This window comes from Hyla sarda, chromosome 5 (assembly GCF_029499605.1).
Source record: "Hyla sarda isolate aHylSar1 chromosome 5, aHylSar1.hap1, whole genome shotgun sequence".
Classification (NCBI taxonomy): Eukaryota; Metazoa; Chordata; class Amphibia; order Anura; family Hylidae; genus Hyla; species Hyla sarda.
In genome coordinates, this window is record NC_079193.1 from 120,957,470 (window position 1) to 120,977,545 (window position 20,076).

Sequence of the window (20,076 nt, forward strand, 5' to 3'; positions counted from 1 at the left end):
GGTGTGGGACCGAAATTCCCACGGGCGTATGGATACGCCCTGGGTCCTTAAGGCGTATGGATACGCCTTGACGTCCTGGTACTTAAGTGGTTAACCAGTTAAGGACCCAGGGCGTACATCCTGACACCTTGGTACTTAAGGACGCAGAACGTAAATGTACACCCGTGGGAATTTCAGTCCCCGCCGCGCAGGGGGCAAGGACCGGAATGGGGTGACTGCTGATATGGATATCAACAGACCCCCCCCATGTCGGGATCGCTGCAAATCGCCGTTGAATTCACACCGGTGATTTGCGGCTATTCCGGGTCATACGGGTCTATGGTGACCTGGTGACCCGGAAAATAAGGGGGATCAGGGTTGTCCAAGACACCCACGATCCCCCCGAAGGGATAGAAGTGAGGTGGCAGGGGTGCCACCCCTCCTATCCCTGCTATTGATCGTATAGAAGAGATGACCAATAGCACATCGGGGCGGGGGTGGTTGACTTACGGTTTCCCCGTTCTGCCCACCCACAATAGGCGGGGCAGAACGGGGAAACCGACAGATGACCGGCGCCGAAGTCCACTTTCTCATCGGCGAAGGCTGCGGTCGGTGATCGGCGGGCGGTGATGTCGTGCAGCTGGCTCCCTGGATCCTACGGAAGCCGGTGAGCTGCCTAGCAACATCTGGAGGGCTATAGTTTAGAGACCAGCAACATCTGGAGGGCTACAGAGCTGCCTAGCAACATCTGGAGGCCTACAGTTTGAGACCACTATACAGTGGTCTCTAAACTGTAGCCCTCCAGATGTTGCAAAACTAAAACTCCCAGCATGCCCAGACAGCTGTTTGGGCATGCTGGGATTTGTAGTTTTGCTACAGTTTGGAGATCACTGTTCACTGTGCAGTGGTCTCTAAACTGTGGCCCTCTGGATCTTGCAAAACTACAACTCTCAGCATGCACACACAGCAGTTTTCTGTCTGGGCATGCTGGGATTTGTAGTTTTGCAACATCTGGAGGGCCATAGTTTGGAGATCGCAGTGCAGTGGTCTCTAAACTGTAGCCCGCCAGACGTTGCAAAACTGCAAATCCCAGCATGCCCAAACAGCTGTCTTGGCATGATGGGAGTTGTAGTTGCGTACCTCCAGCTGTTGCACAACTATATCTGCCCTTCCGTGATCAGTACATGCTGGGAGTTGTAGTTTTGCAACAGCTGGAGGCACACTGGTTGGAAAATACTGAGTTAGGTAACAGAACCTAACTGAAGGTTTTCCACCCAGTGTGCCTCCAGCTGTTGCAAAAGTACAACTCCCAGCATGCACTGTCTGTCGGTACATGCTGGGAGTTGTAGTTTTGAAACAGCTGGAGGTTTGCCCCCCCCCCCCATGTGAATGTACAGTAAGTTTCCTGCTTGAAGTTTGAGCTGCGGCAAATTTTTCGCCGCAGCAAAAACTCCTAGCAGGAAACTCACTGTAAACCTCCGCCAGTGCGAATGTACCTTAAAAACACTACACTACGCTAACACATAATAAAGGGTAAAACACTACATATATACCCCCTTACACTGTCTCCATACCCCCCCCCCCCACAATAAAAATGAAAAACGTATTGTACGGCAGTGTTTCCAAAACAGAGCCTCCAGCTGCTGCAAAACAACAAATCCCAGCATTTCCGGACAGCCACTGACTGTCCAGGCATGGGTAATGGGTAAGTAATTTTCTCCTATTACCCCTTGTAAAATTTGGGGAAGAAACTGCATTTTAGTGAAAAAAAGTTTTTTTCATTTACACATCCAACTTTAACAAAAAGTCGTCAAACACCAGTGAGGTGTTAAGGCTCACTGTACCCCTTGTTACGTTCCTTGAGGGGTGTAGTTTTCAAAATAGTATGCCATGTGTTTTTTTTGTGCTGTTCTGGCAGCATAGGGGCTTCCTAAATGTGACATGCCCCCCAAAAACCATTTCAGCAAAATTTGCTTTCCAAAAGCCAAATAGGACTCCTTCTCTTCTGAGCATTGTAGTGCGCCAGCAAAGCACTTGACGTCCACACATGGGGTATTTCCATTCTCAGAAGGGATGGGATTACAAATTTTAGGGGGCATTTTCTTCTATTACCCTTTGTAGAAAATTAAAAATTTGGGGGAAATCTAGCATTTTAGTGAAAAAAAAAATCATTTACACATCCAACTTTAACAAAAACTCGTCAAACACCTGTGGGGTGCAGCCCTTGTTACGTTCCTTGAGGGGTGTAGTTTCCAAAATAGTATGCCATGTGTTTTTTTTTTTTCCTGTTCTGGCACCATAGGGGCTTCTTAAATGTGACATGCCCCCCAAAAACAATTTCAGAACTCACTCTCCAAAATCCCAATGTCGCTCCTTCCCTTCTGAGCCCTCTAGTGCACCTGCCAAACACTTGACATATACATATGAGGTTACATATGAGGTTACACATTTTAGGAAGATTTCTCTCCTTTTACCCCTTGCAAAAATTCTAAATTTGGGTCTACAAGAACATGCCAGTGTAAAAAATGAAGATTTTGAATTTTCTCCTTCAATTTGCTGCTATTTCTGTGAAACACCTAAAGGGTTAACAAACCTTTTGAAGGTCACTTTGAAAACTTTGAGGGGGGCAGTTTTTTTTTTTATAATGGGGTCATTTATGGGGTATTTCTAATATGAAGGCCTTCAAATCCACTTCAAAATTGAACTGGTCCCTGAAAAATTTCGATTTTGAAAATTTTGTGAAAAATTGGAAAATTGCTGCTATACTTTGAAGCCGTCTGATGTCTTCCAAAAGTAAAAACATGTCAACTTTATGATGCAAACATAAAGTAGACATATTGTATATGTGAATCAATATATAATTTATTTGGAATATTCATTTTCCTTATAAGCAGAGAGCTTCAAAGATAAAAAATGCAAAATTTTCAATTTTTTCATCACATTTTGGAATTTTTCACCAAGAAATGATGCAAGTATGGACAAAATTTTACCACTAACATAAAGTAGAATGTGTCACAAAAAAATGATCTTGGAATCAGAATGAAAGGTAAAAGCATCCCAGAGTTATTAATGCTTAAAGTGAAAGTGGTCAGATGTGCAAAAAATGGGCAGGTCCTACAGTGAAAATTGGCTGGGTCCTTAAGGGGTTAAAGGGCTTATCTAGGCTGTTAATATGTATAGCCTATCAATTTTGTGTTGATGTAGGCCATCAATATAAGATTGGTGGGGGTCTGACCGTCACATCCCCCCCCCCCCCCCCCCCCCCTTGGTGGGGGGTCTGACCCTGGCCTTGGCTATTAAGCAAGTGGATGCATTGATGAGTCTGCAGCACTAGGTTTAAGCGCCATGGCCTCCTCCTTCCATTGGACATGTAAAAACTTACTCTTTTACATCAACATACAGATAATTGTTTTTCTTCTTGCTTTTCAGGACGCTTTCATTTGTCGGGATGAGCCTATGCCTTGCTTTGATGTTCATTTGTTCCTGGTATTATGCATTAGTTGCTATGCTGATAGCAGGATGTATTTATAAGTATATTGAATATAGAGGGTAAGTCAATACAAGAATGTTTTCATTTGTACTGTGTAAATACATTCTTTGATATTGTGTAGTTCTTTTTTAATGGTTATATTTACCCAAGGCTGAGCTGACTGTCCCATACGATTTGCAAGGTAGTTAAATGGAAACTGTCATTTAGTTTTTTTGCTGCCTAAACCATGGGCAACATCCAACAGGGTCAGGCTTCCTTATTACAATATTAAACACTGAAACACTGCAATTTTTAAGAGGAATCTTCATCTTAAGGCTAGGATTCCACTGAGATTTTTGCCCTGCAATTTTTTTTTTTGCTTAAAAACGCCAGAAAAACTGCCACAGTTTTTCCCCTGCGTTTTGGCATTTTTTCTGGCGTTTTTACCTTTGTGTGGAATTTACCTTCTTTGGCCCCTTCGGCATTTTTTGTACAAAAATAGTTGGGTACCAAAAAATAAATAAAAATAAATAAAAAAGGACGCAGTAGGGATGTAAAAAATGTATTTAACTAAATGTTTTTTTTTTATAACCAAATTTTTAGAAATTAAATTTTTTAAGTGTATGTGTAACTTTTTTTTTTTTTTTTTTTTTACATTTTTTATGTAGTACTACTACTCCCAGCATGGAACACACTGTTCCATGATGGGAGCAGTAGTACCTGTTATAATAGACATATCGCCCCGGGTGTCAGTCTGACACCTGATGCGATCGTCCATAATATAGCAGAGATGCAGCTCTATGTCTGCACTTTACTCCGGCCAGTGATGTGAATAGAGCATCATTCATATTTTCCGCCCAGAGCTGTGATTGGCCGGATGGTTGCAGCCAATCACAGCTCTGAAGGAAATATGAATGAGTGAGTGGCCGGCTGGAGTATAGTGCAGAGATGTGAGTGCTGTATACAGCCGCTCCATCTCTGCTATAGACAGGAGGATCACAGCGGATGTCAGTAGTGATACCTGTTGTGATCTGTTCTTACCTGCAGGTACAATCCTCCCAACATGGAGCACACTTTGCTCCATGATGGGATCTGTAGTACCTGCATTAATAGACAGATCGCAGCGAGTGTCATTTCTGACACATGATGCGATCTGTCTATTAATGCAGGTACTAAAGCTCCCAGCATGGAGCAGAGTGTGCTCCATGTTGGGAGTAGTAGTACTTGTAGTTAAGAACAGATCACAGCGGGTATCACTGACACCCGCTGTGATCCTCCGGTATAATGTATAGATTCGGCCGCTCTCCTATGGTCCCCTACCCTGCTGTATATATACACATGGAATCATCTGGCCAATCACAGCTCTCTGCGGGAAATATTCATAGGTGTATATATACAGTAGTGCAGGGGACCATAGAAGAGCAGTCGGCCGCATCTATGAAATTTTAATAAAAAAAAGGTATCTCCATCACTTTTTTGGATCGCTAAAGTCCAAAAAAAGAACTAAAAAAGCCTGCAAAAAGGCAAAATTTCGGGCTCAGAGGCTGGATTTTCAAAACGCCTGACAAATTGATTCAAGATAGACAAACACATTAAAAACATTAAAAATCCTGACTCCCGTCCTCAATGATGCAATAAATAATTAAATATAAACCAGGTCTGGACGTGTAATATGTCACTGTTCATATATATGAATAAATTGAGATTGAATGTATACCATATATGGGCAATTAAGAATATCTGTTAGTATACAATTCTACAAAGTGCAAGTGCCCATAAAAGTGTTTTTTAGATAAATTCAAATAAATACATAAAGCCTAATGGTAATCACTATCTGAATAACAAACAAAGGGCAAAAGACCTAGTACTAGTATATCCTAGAAATACCATATAGAAGCAAGCGTCCCAGACCGGAATCAAAGAGTGGAGAAAATGAGAGAGGATGGGGTCACCAGGAACCCCACGCGTTCTGTTGCCTCAAAATGGCAACTTCCTCAGGGGTGGTTGTGCAAAGAAAGAAATACAAGATATTTTTATGCAAAGTAATTACTCGTACATACCCCACCTGTGTCCATAATGCGCATTATTAACCCTTCAGACGCGGCGATCAAAGCTGACCGCCGTGTCTGAAAGTGAAAGTAAACGCTTCCCGGCAGCTCAGTTGGGCTGATCGGGACATCGCGATAAAATCGCAATGTCTTGATCAGCTAGGAAGCAAACAGAGGTCTCCTTACCTGTCTCCGCAGCGTCCGATCGGGTTTGATTGCTCCAAGCCTGAGCTACAGGCTTGAGCAATCGAGCCCCTTTCTCGCTGATCCATGCAAAGCTATGGCTTTGTAGGGATCCGCATAAGAGATCAGTGTGTGCAGTGCTATAGGTCTCAAAAAAGTGAAAACAGAGGTCATTTAACCCCTTCCCTAATAAAAGTTTGAATCACCCCCCTTTTCCCATAAAAAAACAAAATTCTGTAAATAAAAATAAACATATGTGGTATCGCCGCGTGCGGAAATGTCCGAACTATAAAAAATATATTGTTAATTAAACCGCACGATCAATGGTGTATGCGCAAAAAAATTCAAACGTCCAAAATAGCGTATTTTTGGTCTCTTTTTATATCATGAAAAAATGAATAAAAAGCGATCAAAAAGTCTGATCAATACAAAAATGGTACCGATAAAAACTTCAGAACGCGGCGCAAATAAGGAGTCCTCATACCGGCCCGTACACGGAAAAATAAAAAGTTGTAGGGAAGATGGGAATTTTTTACATATAAATTTTCCTGCATGTAGTTAGGATTTTTTTCCGAAGTACGACAATATCCAACTTATATAAGTAGGGTATCATTTTAACCATATGGACCTATAGAATAAAGATAAGGTGTTATTTTTACCGAAAAATGCACTGCGTAGAAACGGAAGCCCCCAAAATTTACAAAATTACATTTTTTCTTAAATTTTGTCGCACAATAAATTTTCTTTCTGTTTCGCCATGGATTTTTGGGTAAAATTACTAATGTCACTGCAAAGTATAATTGGTGACGCAAAAAATAAGCCATCATATGAAATTTTATTTGCAAAATTGAAAGCGTTATGATTTTTAGAAGGTGATGAGGAAAAAATTAAAATGCAAAAACGGAAAAACCCTGCGTCCTTAAGGGGTTAAAAAAAAAAGTTTTCCACCGGAGTACCCCTTTTAAGCTATGGTATGTATCCAGACAGTTTGCTAAGTTAAAACAGAGCATAAAAATGGGGAAGAAAGGGTTTTTAAGTGACTTTGAGGGTGCATTCACACGGGCCTATTCGCTGCGGATCCGCTGACAAAGGCCCCTAAAGTGCTGCCCTCTTTGTGCCTGCTAATAGTGGCAATCCGCTGCTACCAGCAGACACACTGTGATGTGCGAGTTACCCTGCAGTGTACTCGCACACATCGCTGCCACTCACTGTGTAGCTCAGGGAGCCGGGGGAGTGGCCGCGATGTGCGGATACACTGCGACTCGCACTTCACAGTGTGTCTTATGGTAGCGGCAGATTGCCGCTAGTAGCAGGCACAAAGAGGGCAGCGCTTTAGGGGCCTTTGTCAGGCGATCCGCAGCTGCAGATCCGCTGACAATTACGCCCGTGTGAATGCAACCTGAAATGGCACGGTTGTTGGTGCCAGATGAGCTGGTCTGAGTTATTTAGTAACTGCTGATCCACTGGGATTTTTATGCAGATCCATCTCTAAGGTTTACAAAGAATGATAAGAAAAAATATCCAGTAGTGGCAGTAGTGGGACGAAATTTTTTTCGTGTCAGCTGAGACTATACAGACTGGTATAGACAGAAAGACAACAGTAGCTTAAAGGAGTAGTCCAGTGGTGACCCAGTGGTGAACAACTTATAAGTTTATACGGAGCCCCGACAGCCCACGGGAAGGGGGCGTGTCGACCTCCGCACGAAGCGGCGGCCGACACGCCCCCTCAATACAACTCTATGGCAGAGCCGAAGCACTGCCTTCGGCAATCTCCGGCTCTGTCATAGAGATGTATTGAGGGGGCGTGTCGGCCGCCGCTTCGTGCGGAGGTCGACACCCGCTATCTGGCCGGAGAGCCTGGCCCCAGCGGTCCGACCCCCCGCAATCTCAAACTTATCCCCTATCCTTAGGAAAGGGGATACGTTTTTCACCACTGGACTACCCCTTTAACCCCTTAAGGACTGAGGGTTTCTCGGTTTTTGCACTTTGGTTTTTTAATCCTCACCTTTTGAAAATCATATCCCTTTCAATTTTGCACCTAAAAATCCATATGATGGCTTATTTTTTGCACCACCAATTCCAATTCTACTTTGCAGTGACATCAGTCATTTTACCCAAAAATCTACAGCGAAACGGAAAAAAAATCATTGTGCGACGAAATTGAAGAAAAAACGGCATTTTGTAACTTTTGGGGGCTTCCCTTTCTATGCTGTACATTTTTCAGTAAAAATTACACCTGATCTTTATTCTGTAGGTCCATACGATTAAAATGATACCCTACTTATATCGGTTTGATTTTGTTGTACTTCTGGAAAAAAAATCATAACTACATGCATGGAAATTTATACGTTTAAAATTGTCATCTTCTGACCCCTATAACTTTTTAATTTTTCGGCATATGGGGCAGTATGAGGGCTCATTTCTTGCGCCATTTTTAGCGGTACCATTTTTGTATTGATAAGCCTTTTTGATCGCTTTTTATTCATTTTTTCATGATATAAAAAGCGACCAAAAATATGTTATTTTGGACTTTGGAATTTTTTTGCATTGACCATGCAGTTTAATTAATGATAACACGCGGCGATATACCACATATTATATTTATTTTTATTTACATGGTGTTTTTTTTTTTTATGGGAAAAGGGGGGTGATTTGAACTTTACTAAGGAAAGGGGTAAATCACATTTATTAACTTTTTTTTTTACACTTTTTTTTTGCAGTGTTATAGCTCCCATAGGGACTTATGGCACTGCACACACTGATTGCCAGCGCTGTTCACTGCAAAGCCATAGCTTTGCAGTGATCAGTGTTATCGGCGGTTGATTGCTCAAGCCTGCATCTCAGGCTTGGAGCAATCAATCGCCGAAGGGACACGCCGGAGGCAGGTAAGAGGACCTCCGCTCGTGTCCCAGCTGATCAGAACACTGCATTTTCACTGCGGTGGTCCCGATCAGCCCCACTGAGCAGTCTGGCAGCTTTCACTTTCGTTTTAGACGTGGTGTTCAACTTTGAACGCCGCGTCTAAAGGGTTAATAGCGCGCGGCACTGCAATCGCTGCCGCGCGCTATTAGCCCAGGTCCCGGCTTCAGATACATGCCGAGACCGATCGGATATGACGCAGGGTCACCGCGTGACCACGCATTATATCGCGGGAACCGGCCAAGGACGTAAATATACGTCCTTTGTCATTAAGGGGTTAAATAACCACTTAATAATCCAACCAAGGTATGCAGAATCGCTAAACGCAGCACGTCAAACCTTGAAGCATACTGGCTACAGCAGCAGAAGATCACACAGTGTGCGACTCCTGTCGGTTAAAAACAGGAACTAAAGCTACAGTTCACACAGGCTTACCAAAATTGAACAATGGAAGACTGGAAAAATGTTGCCTGGTCTGACAAGTCTTCATTCCAGAGACATTTAGATGACAGGGCAGAATTTGACATAAACATGGATCCACGATTAAGGCTGGTGGCGTAATGGTTTAGAGGACATTTGTTGGCACAATTTGGACCTCTTAGTACCGATTGAGCATTGTTTAAATGCGATAGCCTATCTGAGTATTATTGCTGATCATGTCATCCCCTTATGACCACAGTGTACCCATGTTCTGATGGCTTCTTCCAACAGAATAACGCACACAAAGCTCTATTCATCTTGATCACTATACTCCAATGACCTCCACAGTTAACAGATCCAATAGAGCACCTTTTGAATGTGGTGGAAAGGTAGTGTCACATCATGTGCAACCAACAAATCTGCAGGATGCCATCATGTCCATATGGACCGAGGAATGTTTCTAGCACCTTGTAGAAAGCATACCACAAAGAATGAAGTCAAATGGGGGGACCAACCGGGTATTAACATAGTATGTAAGGTTAAAAAAAAATTGTTTAACCTAAAACCAGGGGATTGCAAAAAAAACCTGACTGATGCCAATTGCCCCATGACAGGAAAAAATCCTTCCCGACTCCAATATGACTGTAGGAATAAATCCCTGGATCAACATTCTATCCACATAAATCTAGTATCCATTACTTGTAATATTATGTGTTTCCAAAAAAAACACCCAGTAAAGAATATGTGTCTGTGATGATGGTGAAACCTTCTTTTCTCTAGATATAGAGGGATGCCCCTTATCATGGTTACCGACCTAGGTGTAAAAAGATTACTAGGAAGATCTCTGTATTGTGCAGTCATATTTGTACATTGTGATCAAATCATCCCTAAGACTTCTTTTCTCCAAACTAAATAACCCCAAGCTTGATAACCTGTCTTGGCACTGTTCTTCTCCTATACCATAAATTATCTTTGGTGCCCTCCTTTGCACCCTCTCCAGTTCAGCCATGTCCATTTTATATACAATGGCCCAAAATTACACACAATACTAAATGTGCTGTCTTATAGAGGCAAAACTATGTCCTTGTCACAAGCTTTTATGCCTCTCTTGATACACCTTATGACTTTGTTAGCTTTGACAGCAGCTACCTGGCACCGATCACGAAGGTTGGGCTTACTGTGCACCAATATCCCAAAGTCCTTTTCAGTAGGTGTTTTACCTAATGTCTTATTATTTATCACATAATTGTGTTTTTATGGCCCAAGTGCATACCCTAATATATTTATCCACTTTTAATTTCATTTGCCATGTCTGTGCCCGAAGCTCCAGCTTCCCTAGATCCCTATGTAATATGATTTTATATTCCTCTATGGTAATCACCTTATTCAGTTTAGTATCATCTGCAAATATTGAAATTCTACTCTGTAATCCCTCTACAAGGTCATTAATAAACAATGAAAAAAAGTGGACCCAGTACTGACCCCTGTGTTACCCCTCTTGTAACTGTCACCCAACCAGAGTAAGTTCACTTGATCCCTACCCTCTGCTTCCTATCACTGAGCCAGTTGCCTACCCATTTATATCATCCCTTAGTCCCAGCAAACTCATTTTATGATACACAGTATCAGATGTCTGAGAAAAGTCCAGATATACAACATATGTCATGCCCCTTCCCATAGACTTGCATTGAGGGGGGGCGTGACATCATGAGGGGGCGGGGCTATGATGTCACGAGCTCTCAGCACCGGCTCCAGCGTTCGGAACAGTTTGTTCCAAACGCTCAGCTGTGGAGTACCCCTTTAAGAGGGCCAACCTTATCAGTTTTAACCCCTTAAGGACTCGGGGTTTTCCGTTTTTGCACTTTCATTTTCCTCCTTACCTTTAAATTTTGCACCTAAAAATCCATATGATGGCTTATTTTTTGCGTCACCAATTCTACTTTGTAATTACATCAGTCATTTTACCCAAAAAACTACGGCAAAACGGGAGAAAAATAATTGTGCAACAAAATTAAAGAAAAAACGCCATTTTGTAAATTTTGGGGGCTTCCGTTTCTATTTTTCAGTAAAAATGACACCTCTTTATTCTATAGGTCCATACAATTAAAATGATACCCTACTTTTATAGGTTTGATTTTGTTAAATCAATTAATACGTTTAAAATTGTCATCTTCTGCCCACTATAACTTTTTTTAATTTTCTGCGTCCGGGGCCGTATGAGGGCTCATCTTTTGCGCCGTGATCTGAAGCGTACCATTTTTGTATTGATCGGACTTTTTGATCGCTTTTTATTTATGTTTTCATGATATAAAAAGTGACCAAAAATACGCTATTCGGGACTTAGGAATTTTTCTGCGCATACACCATTGACCATGCGGTTTAATTAATAATATATTTTTCTGACATTTCCGCACGCGGTGATACCACATAGTTTTTTTTATTTTTTATTTACTTCCTTGCTCTTGAAAAAGAGGCAGATGAGTACCTCAAAACGCATCTAGCCTCTACCACCTGTACCCCTGTATTGGCGAACTCGAGGAAAGTGTACCCCCACTACATACATTTTATTTACACTTTTTTTTTTTTTTTTTTTATGGGAAAAGGGGGGTGATTTAAACTTTTATTCAGGAAGGGCTTAAATGATCTTTTATTTTATTTTTTTTTAAACTCATTTTATTGAAGTTGGAATAAATACAAACACCACCTCCATACAAAATAATCACAGACGACAGGATAACAGTAGCTGAAAAATAGTCGTTACAATAGAACAGTGATTGTATAGCCCAGTCATTATAGAGCAACTGAGGTCAAGGCGTGCTCGACCCTAAAACAATAACAGAACAGAACACATTCCCACGACATTACCGAGGCACCCCATCAAGGAATAAAAAGAAAAGGAAATATGAGACACTAATGAGAAGGAAACGTATCATCCCCAGTGCTGCCGCCTCACAACAAAGATACAAAAGGAGAAGGTTAGGGGAAAAAGGAAGAGGGATACCACGAAAAGAGACAAGGGAATAGAATCAGAAGGGAGACCCCAAGGCACTTGAGGGCATCAGGGATATGAACGCTGAGGGGGAATACCTGGTAAGAGGGGACGCACCCCACACATTTTGGAATTTGTCCGGGCATTTCCTATTTTTAAACACCAATTTTTCATACGGGAGAATGGCATTAACTAATTTCTTCCATTGTGGGAGAGAGGGTGGGCGGGGATCCATCCATCGCAGAGCTATAGCTTTCCTAGCCATGAATAAGCCTTCACAGAGGAAAATTCCAATATGATGTTGCCAAGATTCTTTGGGTAACAAACCAAAGAGGCATATCTAGCAGGATAGGAATGGATAGTAGTGAAGATAGGAAATCAGTGACGGCCTGCCAGTAAGTCTGAAGGAAGGGACACTGCCAAAAATTGTCATGTGCCAAAATTGTCATGTGCCAAAAATTGGCTCTAGGGGAATGACACCTGTAGCAGACATCGGAAGGCACCCGTCCCATCCTAAAAAGCCTGACCGGAGTGAGATAACAATGATGGATAACTGAATTAATTTATTAGCCGCCGGAGAGAACACTAAATGGGAGGACAAAATCTCCTCCCAAAAGCCTCTGCTGAGTCGACCGTGTTAGCAACTTTGGTCCTAGTAAGATGAGTGTACAGAATAGAGATTAAACCTCTTGCTCCTTGGGAACGCAATATCCCTATAAGTGGGTAAGCAGAAATAGAGGTTCTCGGGGAGGGAAACTGAGCAGTCAAAGCATGGCGGTGTTGGAGATATCTATAAAAGCCACTCGAGGGACCCTAAAGTCAGTCTGAACCTGTGTGAAAGATTTCAATATGTCATCTTGAACATGTCTCCCAATTGGGCAACCCCATGGGCCAGCCAGAAAGGGGGATCTAAATCGTCCGTCAAGTGCAGGAGGTGGTGGTTATGCCAGAGGGGGATATCACGATAAAGGAGGTGACCGTCTGCAATTGGTGCCATATCTGTAGAGCCAGTTTGTGAAGGGGGAGGAGTCTACGGACCCGAGGGGGGGCGCCCTCAAGAAATGCACGCATAGAAGTAAGATCCAGAAAAAAGGCTAAGTGATGCTCACATTCGGCAGGGGATCTGAGGAGACCCAATGTCAAAGGAGCTGACTTGCCAAATAGTATAGTTTAAAATCAGGGAGTGCGCCCCCCCCCCCAGGTCTTTGGGACGTTGCAGGGTGGAGAGATTAAAGGGGTATTCCAGACAAAACCTTTTTTTTATATAGATCAACTGGCTCCAGAAAGTTAAACAGAACTTGGACTGCGACCCTCCTGATATTGTCGGAAGTGGACTTGCCAGGCATAAAGCCTGATTGGTCTGCATGGATAATAGAGAGGATGGCCTTAATTAAACCATTAGCAAGCACTTTCGTAAGTATTTTATAATCTACATTAATCAAGGAGATGGGTCTGTAGGAGCCACATTCCAGAGGGTCCTTGTCCGGTTTAAGGAGGACTACTATATTAGCGTCATACATCAAAAGATGCATCATACATAGACTTCAAAGGGCCCCGTAGGAGGTCAGCATACCATACATAAACTTCCACAGGGAGGCCATCAGGGCCAGGCGCCTTGCCCCTCTGCATGTCTGAAAGGGCCTCGGAGATCTCCTCCCCCTTGATAGGAGTGTCCAACAGGGAGACAGAGTCTGGGGAAAGCACAGGAAACTGAATGGAATCTATGTAAGAGAATAGATCCCCATCAGAGTAGTGCGCCTGGGAAGCATAAAGGGAAGAATAAAATTGAGCAAAGTGCTGAGCAATGAGCATGTTGTCTACCACTACTTGACCAGTCTCAGAGGCTATCCTAAGAATTGGGGGGGGCAGCCTGGTTTTGTTGGACCAAGTGCATTAACAATTTACAAGACTGGTTGCCATGCTCAAAATAAAATTGCTTAGAGAAGAACAATTTACGGTTCATTTTTTCATTAAGGAGAAACATGTACTGTCTACCAATAGTGAGCCAGGCATGCTTATCAGATTCAGTCGAATCGGCTACATAGGCAGCTTCCAGATCTACACAAGTGCTGGCCAGCTCCGTCCCCCTAATCGATGACTCCCTCTTAATGTAGGAAATAGTAGTTTTTAAGCAAGCTCTCAGATAAGCCTTGAGGGTACAAGAATAGTATCACCGGAAGGTTGGTTGACCTGAAGAAATGTTTGGAATTCGTCGGGGATCCAATCGTGAGGGCCGATCAGCTGGAGCCAGAAAGGATGAACCTTCCATCTCCGAACATAGGACTTTTGAGACAGCAGCGAAAGCTCCACCAACAAAGGGGAGTGGTCGGAGATTGCGCGGGCCCCAAAAGATATGTTAGACACCAGTGAGAAAAAAACGGGATTGCAACAAGCTAGATCAATGCGAGAGAGGGCATTACACCCAATAGAATAGCACGAGTACAATCTCAGACGGGGAAATTTACATCTAAAAATGTCTAGCCAACCCACCTCAGACAGGAAAGAGGATAAGGGAGTAGGATGAGGCGTCGGAGACAGTGGATTTGGCACATGAAAACGGTCCAGGTCAGGGACCAGGGCGAGATTGTAGTCCCCCAAACAGATCACTCTAGCGTGGGGGGGAACCCTGCTGCAAAGGTAACCGCAAGATGTAGCACCTCCAGTGTGGCCGGATTGGGATTGTAAACACCTAGTAAGACAAAAGGAGTATTGTTAATAAAAGCATGAACAAATACATAGCGACACAGAGAATCCAGACGTAATTGATCCACCTCCCACCTTAGTGACCTATGAACAAGTAGGGAAACCCCCCTTGAGTAGGTGGAATGGCATGAGTGACTAGCGCATTGAACCCATGGTTTTCTAAACACCCCCAGATTAGCACCCATCATGTGGGTCTCTTGGAGACATAAAATGTGTGGATTATATCTACGAACATGAGAAAAAAACAGCACCTCTTTTTGGAGGAACCCATCCCCCTAATGTTCCGCAACAAAAAACGTAAATCAGCCATCAAAAAAAGGAAGGGTCACAGAAGGCTCAGGAGTAGGAGCATACACTAGGGAAGCAGTAGTCACTGGGTCATATAGCAGCAAAGTATCCCGTTCAAAGGGGAAGGCACAGGAATCACTGGGGAATCTGAAACAGGTAAACGCAAAACCAAACAGAAACGTCCATAGTCAAAGACAAGGAGGTGAAATAGGACCATTGCGGCTCTAGGCCATACGGGGGAGCCCGTGCAAAGGTAGCAGGGAGGTGCCCCACTATGGGCCCCTTTGAAAGATTGGCAGGAGCAAAACTTGGAGGGTCGGGGACACACAGCCCCCAGGTTAGCCGGCTTCCCAGAGGGTAGGATATGGAAGAGCAACAGGTAAAGGAGGGGGGGGGGGAGGGGGGAAGGGAAAGAAGGGGGGGAATAGGAAAAGGGGGGAGAGGGGAAGATGGGGGGAAAGGGGGGGAGGGAATACTCATCAGGAGCAGAGTCATGCGGCCAAGAAGGGCAGGACAGGCAACATTAGCAGGAGAGTTCAGCGATGAGGGAATCCTTTCCGGCATCATACCCAGTCAGCAGCTTCTTTGGTTCGGTGAAGAAAATGGTGCGTTCTCCTTCAACCACACGAAGCCTGGCCAGGTAAACCATGGAGTAGGCAATTCCCAGGTCTCGCAGCTTTCTCTTAACTTCCACAAAAGTAGCCCTCCGACGTTGTAGATCCGCAGAGAAGTCTGGGAATATGGAGACTTTGGCATTGTCATAAATGAGGTCATTTATGAAGAACGAGGTCACGATAATTGCAGTTAACCCCTTAATGACCGATACAAATAAACCTGTACGCCCCTGAAAGACCAGGCCTGTTTTTTTCAAATCAGGGATGTCTGTCTTTATTAGAGAATAACTCTGGTAACGTTTTGCCAATCACAATAATTCTGACATTGGTTTTTTTGTCACAAGTTGTCCTTCATGTACATAGTAAAAGTAAGCCGATATCATTTGTAGTTTTTTTTTACAATGCAAAAAATCATGAAATTTTTACAAAAAATTTAGATTTTTTGCTATTTTAACACTAATAGGTTGCATATATTTATACTTACTGACCAAATAGTTTATGAAACTTATACATTCAGATCTCTACTTTATTTTGACGTCATTTTTTTTAATTAACATTTTAAATGAGTTAGAAGCCTAACAATTTAACTTGAAAATTTGAAAAGTACATATTTTTTTATGTGCTGTTCAATGTTTGCAGAAATTAAAAGGTAGTAGAACATAGGAACACCCCCCCCCCCCAAATGACCCCATTTTAAAAACTAGACCCCTCAAGGTATTTCGAAAAAATTCGAAATTTGCAATTTTTCACAAATGCATCAATTGGGGGGCATATTTTTTGTACATCACTTCTGATATTGAAAGAAATGCACCCTATATTTTATTTAGCTGCTTGTCCAATGTTCAGAAATACCCCCGCTTAGGCCATATATGGTTCCTTGGCCGCGTGGTAGGACTCAGAAGGAGAGGAGCGCCATTTGGCTTTCAGGGCAGAACAGTACCCCCACAAGTGACCCCATTTATATACCGCACCCCTACAAGTTATTGGCTGGACCAGGGACCTCTCTGATTGGTCCTTGGTCGGCTGGCAGTATAACGCGTCTGTCTGTGACAGTTAAGGCTCCTGATGGATATATCCGCCATGTTGTGGGAATAAACACCCTCTCATGGCGAATATATCCATCACTGCTGCGGCTGGGTAGCTCAGTGTGTCCGCTCAGGACTGCCAGCGGGAAATCCGCCGCTATGAGTGGACACACAAAGCTACCCAGCCGCAGCAGGGAGCTCATTACTGTGACAGCTGCATAATGTGTAGGATCACATGGTGGACATCCGCAGCAGATTACATGCTGCGGATGTCCGCCAATGCGATCCTACACATTATGCATTTTTTTTTATTAGATTCATTTAATAAATGTATTTTTTATATATATATATTTTTTTTTACACTTTTATTACATTTTTATTTATTTTTACACTTTTATTTTATTTATTTATTTTTACACTTTTTAATGCTTTGGAATACTTAGTATTCCAAAGCATTGCAGTTATATGCTGCCTGCCAGTTTTCACTAGCAGGCAGCATATTAGGACGTGCCTCTGGCAATACCCAGGGCAGACCTGGGGGTCTTTGTAGGACCCCCGGCTGCCCAGGTATGCAGCAGCACCCCGCGATGCTCCGGGGTGCTGCAGGAGAGACAGAGGGAGCCCCCTCCCTCTGTCAGAACTCCTTACAGCGCGCAGTCACTTCTGACCGCGGCTGTAAGGGTTAAACTGTCGGGAGTGAAGTGAACTTCACTCCCGGCAGTGCGGCAGGCCTCGGCCAGCTGCGTATTACACACAGCACCCCGCGATCGCGATACGGGGTGCTGCCGAGGAGACAGAGGGAGCCCCCTCCCTCTGTCATAACACTTACAGCCCGCAGTCACTTCCGACCGCGGCTGTAAGGGTTAAAACTGCCGGGACTGAAGTTTACTTCGGTCCCGGCAGTGCAGCAGGGTCCCGTCTGTGTGATACAGCCGAGTCCCTGCCGCGATCTCGTGGGTGCACTGGGCAGCACCCATGAGAATAATGGACGAGTATAGACGTCCAGGTGCCGGAACGCCCGCCAACCTGGACGTCTATACTCATCCATGGTCATTATTGGGTTAAATATACGGGCCAGCAAAGGCCATGGAGGGGCCCCAGGAGGAGGCGGTTTCGCAGGGACGCAGTGCGCCCGTTCCACCGTAAAGGCAAGAGAAAATGGGGCATCAGAGAAGGAGTCCTTAAGCCACTGTTCCACAAAGGCCCCGGGAGCGGACCCCTCCGATATCTCAGGCATGCCGATTATACGTATGTTATTCCTTCTCAGTCTATTTTCTAGGTCATCAGCCTTTTGCCTACTGAGCTCTAGCTGAGAGGTGAGGTCAGATATGGAGGCTGGGACAGGAGCAATAGCGTCCTCAATGGCTGAGATCCTTTCCTCTGTGTGAGTAACCCTCTCCCTCAGCCGCCTGCATGTCCTGCCTTAGTAACCCGACGTTCACCTTTACTTCCTCTATCTTGCCGGAGAGGGTGGTCTGGCAGGCAGTGATCGCAGTGAGCAGCTGCGCAGAAACATAGCTCAGACCTGGTTCAGGATCCGTCTCACCTGCATCTCGTGCAGACCATCTTGGGTCTGGTCCCAGTAAAACTCTTTTAGCTTCTCTGCGGTTGCACCGCCCTTGTTGCGGGTCGGATCGTGTTTGGGCGGCATCCCCTGGATATGAGAGCGGGTCCGGTTCGAGGGATTAGCCAGGATCAGGTCAGGATAATGCAATGCACGAGCTTATGAGCGGGAGCTACAGCTCCATGCGTCCACATAGGATAACATTGATCAATGACTCCGCCGCTTGACTGCTCATGCCCGTACACACAGGAGGAAGGTAGGGGCCCTCCTTGTGTGCTCCAGCTGTTTGGGACACCGCAATTTCGCCGCGGCGGTCCCGAACAGCCCACTGAGCTAGTCGGGGGTAGTTCACTTTCACTTTAGACACGGCGATCAACTTTGAACGCCACGTCTAAAGGGTTAATAGCTGCGATCAGTACCGCGCACTATTAGTCACAGGTCCCGGCCGTTGATATTTGCCATGGGTCCCGGCTTTTCTTTTTAATAGAATTCATTCCTCTCCTTTTATAATTTTTTTAAGTTTCCGCACTACCTTCTTTTAGTAGTAGTTTTAGTAGTCTAAACGCTTTCCTCTTATAATTTATGGAATCCCTTACTGTTTTGGTTAGCTAAATTGGTTTTCTCCTATTTCTAACATATTTATTACCATAGGGTATATGTAGGTCACAAGATTTATTCAGGATTCTGCCAAAAATATCCTATTTGGCTGGTGTACTTTTACACTGCTCAAAGAAATAAAGGGAACATGAAAATAACACATCCTAGATCTGAATGAATGAACTAATCGTATGAAATACTTTCGTCTTTACATAGTTGAATGTGCTGACAACAAAATCACACAAAAATGATCAATGGAAATCAAATTTATCAACCCATGGAGGTCTGGATATGGAGTCACACTCAAAATCAAAGTGGAATACCACACTACAGACTGATACAACTTTGCTATAATGTCCTTAAAACAAGTCAGAATGAGGCTCAGTTGTGTGTGTGGCCTCCACGTGCCCGTATGGCCTCCCCACAATGCCTGGGCATGCTCCTGATGAGGTGGTAGATGGTCTCCTGATGGATGTCGTCCTGGACTAAAGCATCTGCCAACTCCTGGACAGTCTGTGGTGCAACTTGGCGTTGGTGGATGGAGCAAGACATGTCCCAGATGTGCTCAATCGGATTCAGGTCTGGGGAAAGGTCGGGCCAGTCCATAGCATCAATGCCATCCTCTTGCAGGAACTGCTGACACACTCCAGCCACATGAGGTCTAGCATTGTCTTGCATTAGGAGGAACCTAGGGCCAACTGCACCAGCATATGGTCTCATAAGGGGTCTGAGCATCTCGGTACCTAATGGCAGTCAGGCTACCTCTGGCAAGCACATGGAGGGCTATGCGGCCACCAAAAGAAATGCCACCCCACACTATTACTGACCCACCGCCTTACCGGTCATGCTGGAGGATGCTGCAGGCAGCAGAACGTTCTCCACGGCGTCTCCATCTGCTTTCATCTGTGAAGAGCACAGGGCGCCAGTGGCGAATTTGCCAAACTTGGCCGTAAGCACAACCCACACCTGTGAACATCGGGCTCTCATACCACCCTCATGGAGTCTGTTTCTGACCGTTTGAGTGGACACATGCACGTTTGTGGCCTGCTGGAGATCATTTTGCATGCTAATTGCCTATAATTTCAACCGGTTGTCTGTTCCATTTGTACAACAGTATGTGAAATTGATTGTTAATCAGTGTTTCTTCCTGAGTGGACAGTGTCATTTCACAGAAGTGTGTTTGACTTGGAGTTACATTGTGTTGTTTGTGTTCCCTTTATTTTTTTGTGCAGTGTATTACTGAGGGCAAAGTACCACTCTGTCACTGATGTCCTCTCT

At 44.1% G+C, this 20,076-nt stretch overlaps 1 protein-coding gene across 10 annotated transcripts in view; it reads left to right on the forward strand.

Moving 5' to 3' along the window:
* Positions 1-20,076, forward strand: part of SLC12A7 (solute carrier family 12 member 7) — an 870,696-nt gene that overhangs the window by 580,287 nt on the left and 270,333 nt on the right. For all 10 annotated transcript variants that reach the window (XM_056520184.1, XM_056520194.1, XM_056520193.1 and 7 more), the window contains exon 15: positions 3,409-3,528. In XM_056520184.1, coding sequence (XP_056376159.1) covers positions 3,409-3,528 — 120 coding nt within the window. The remainder of the gene's footprint in view (positions 1-3,408; positions 3,529-20,076) is intronic.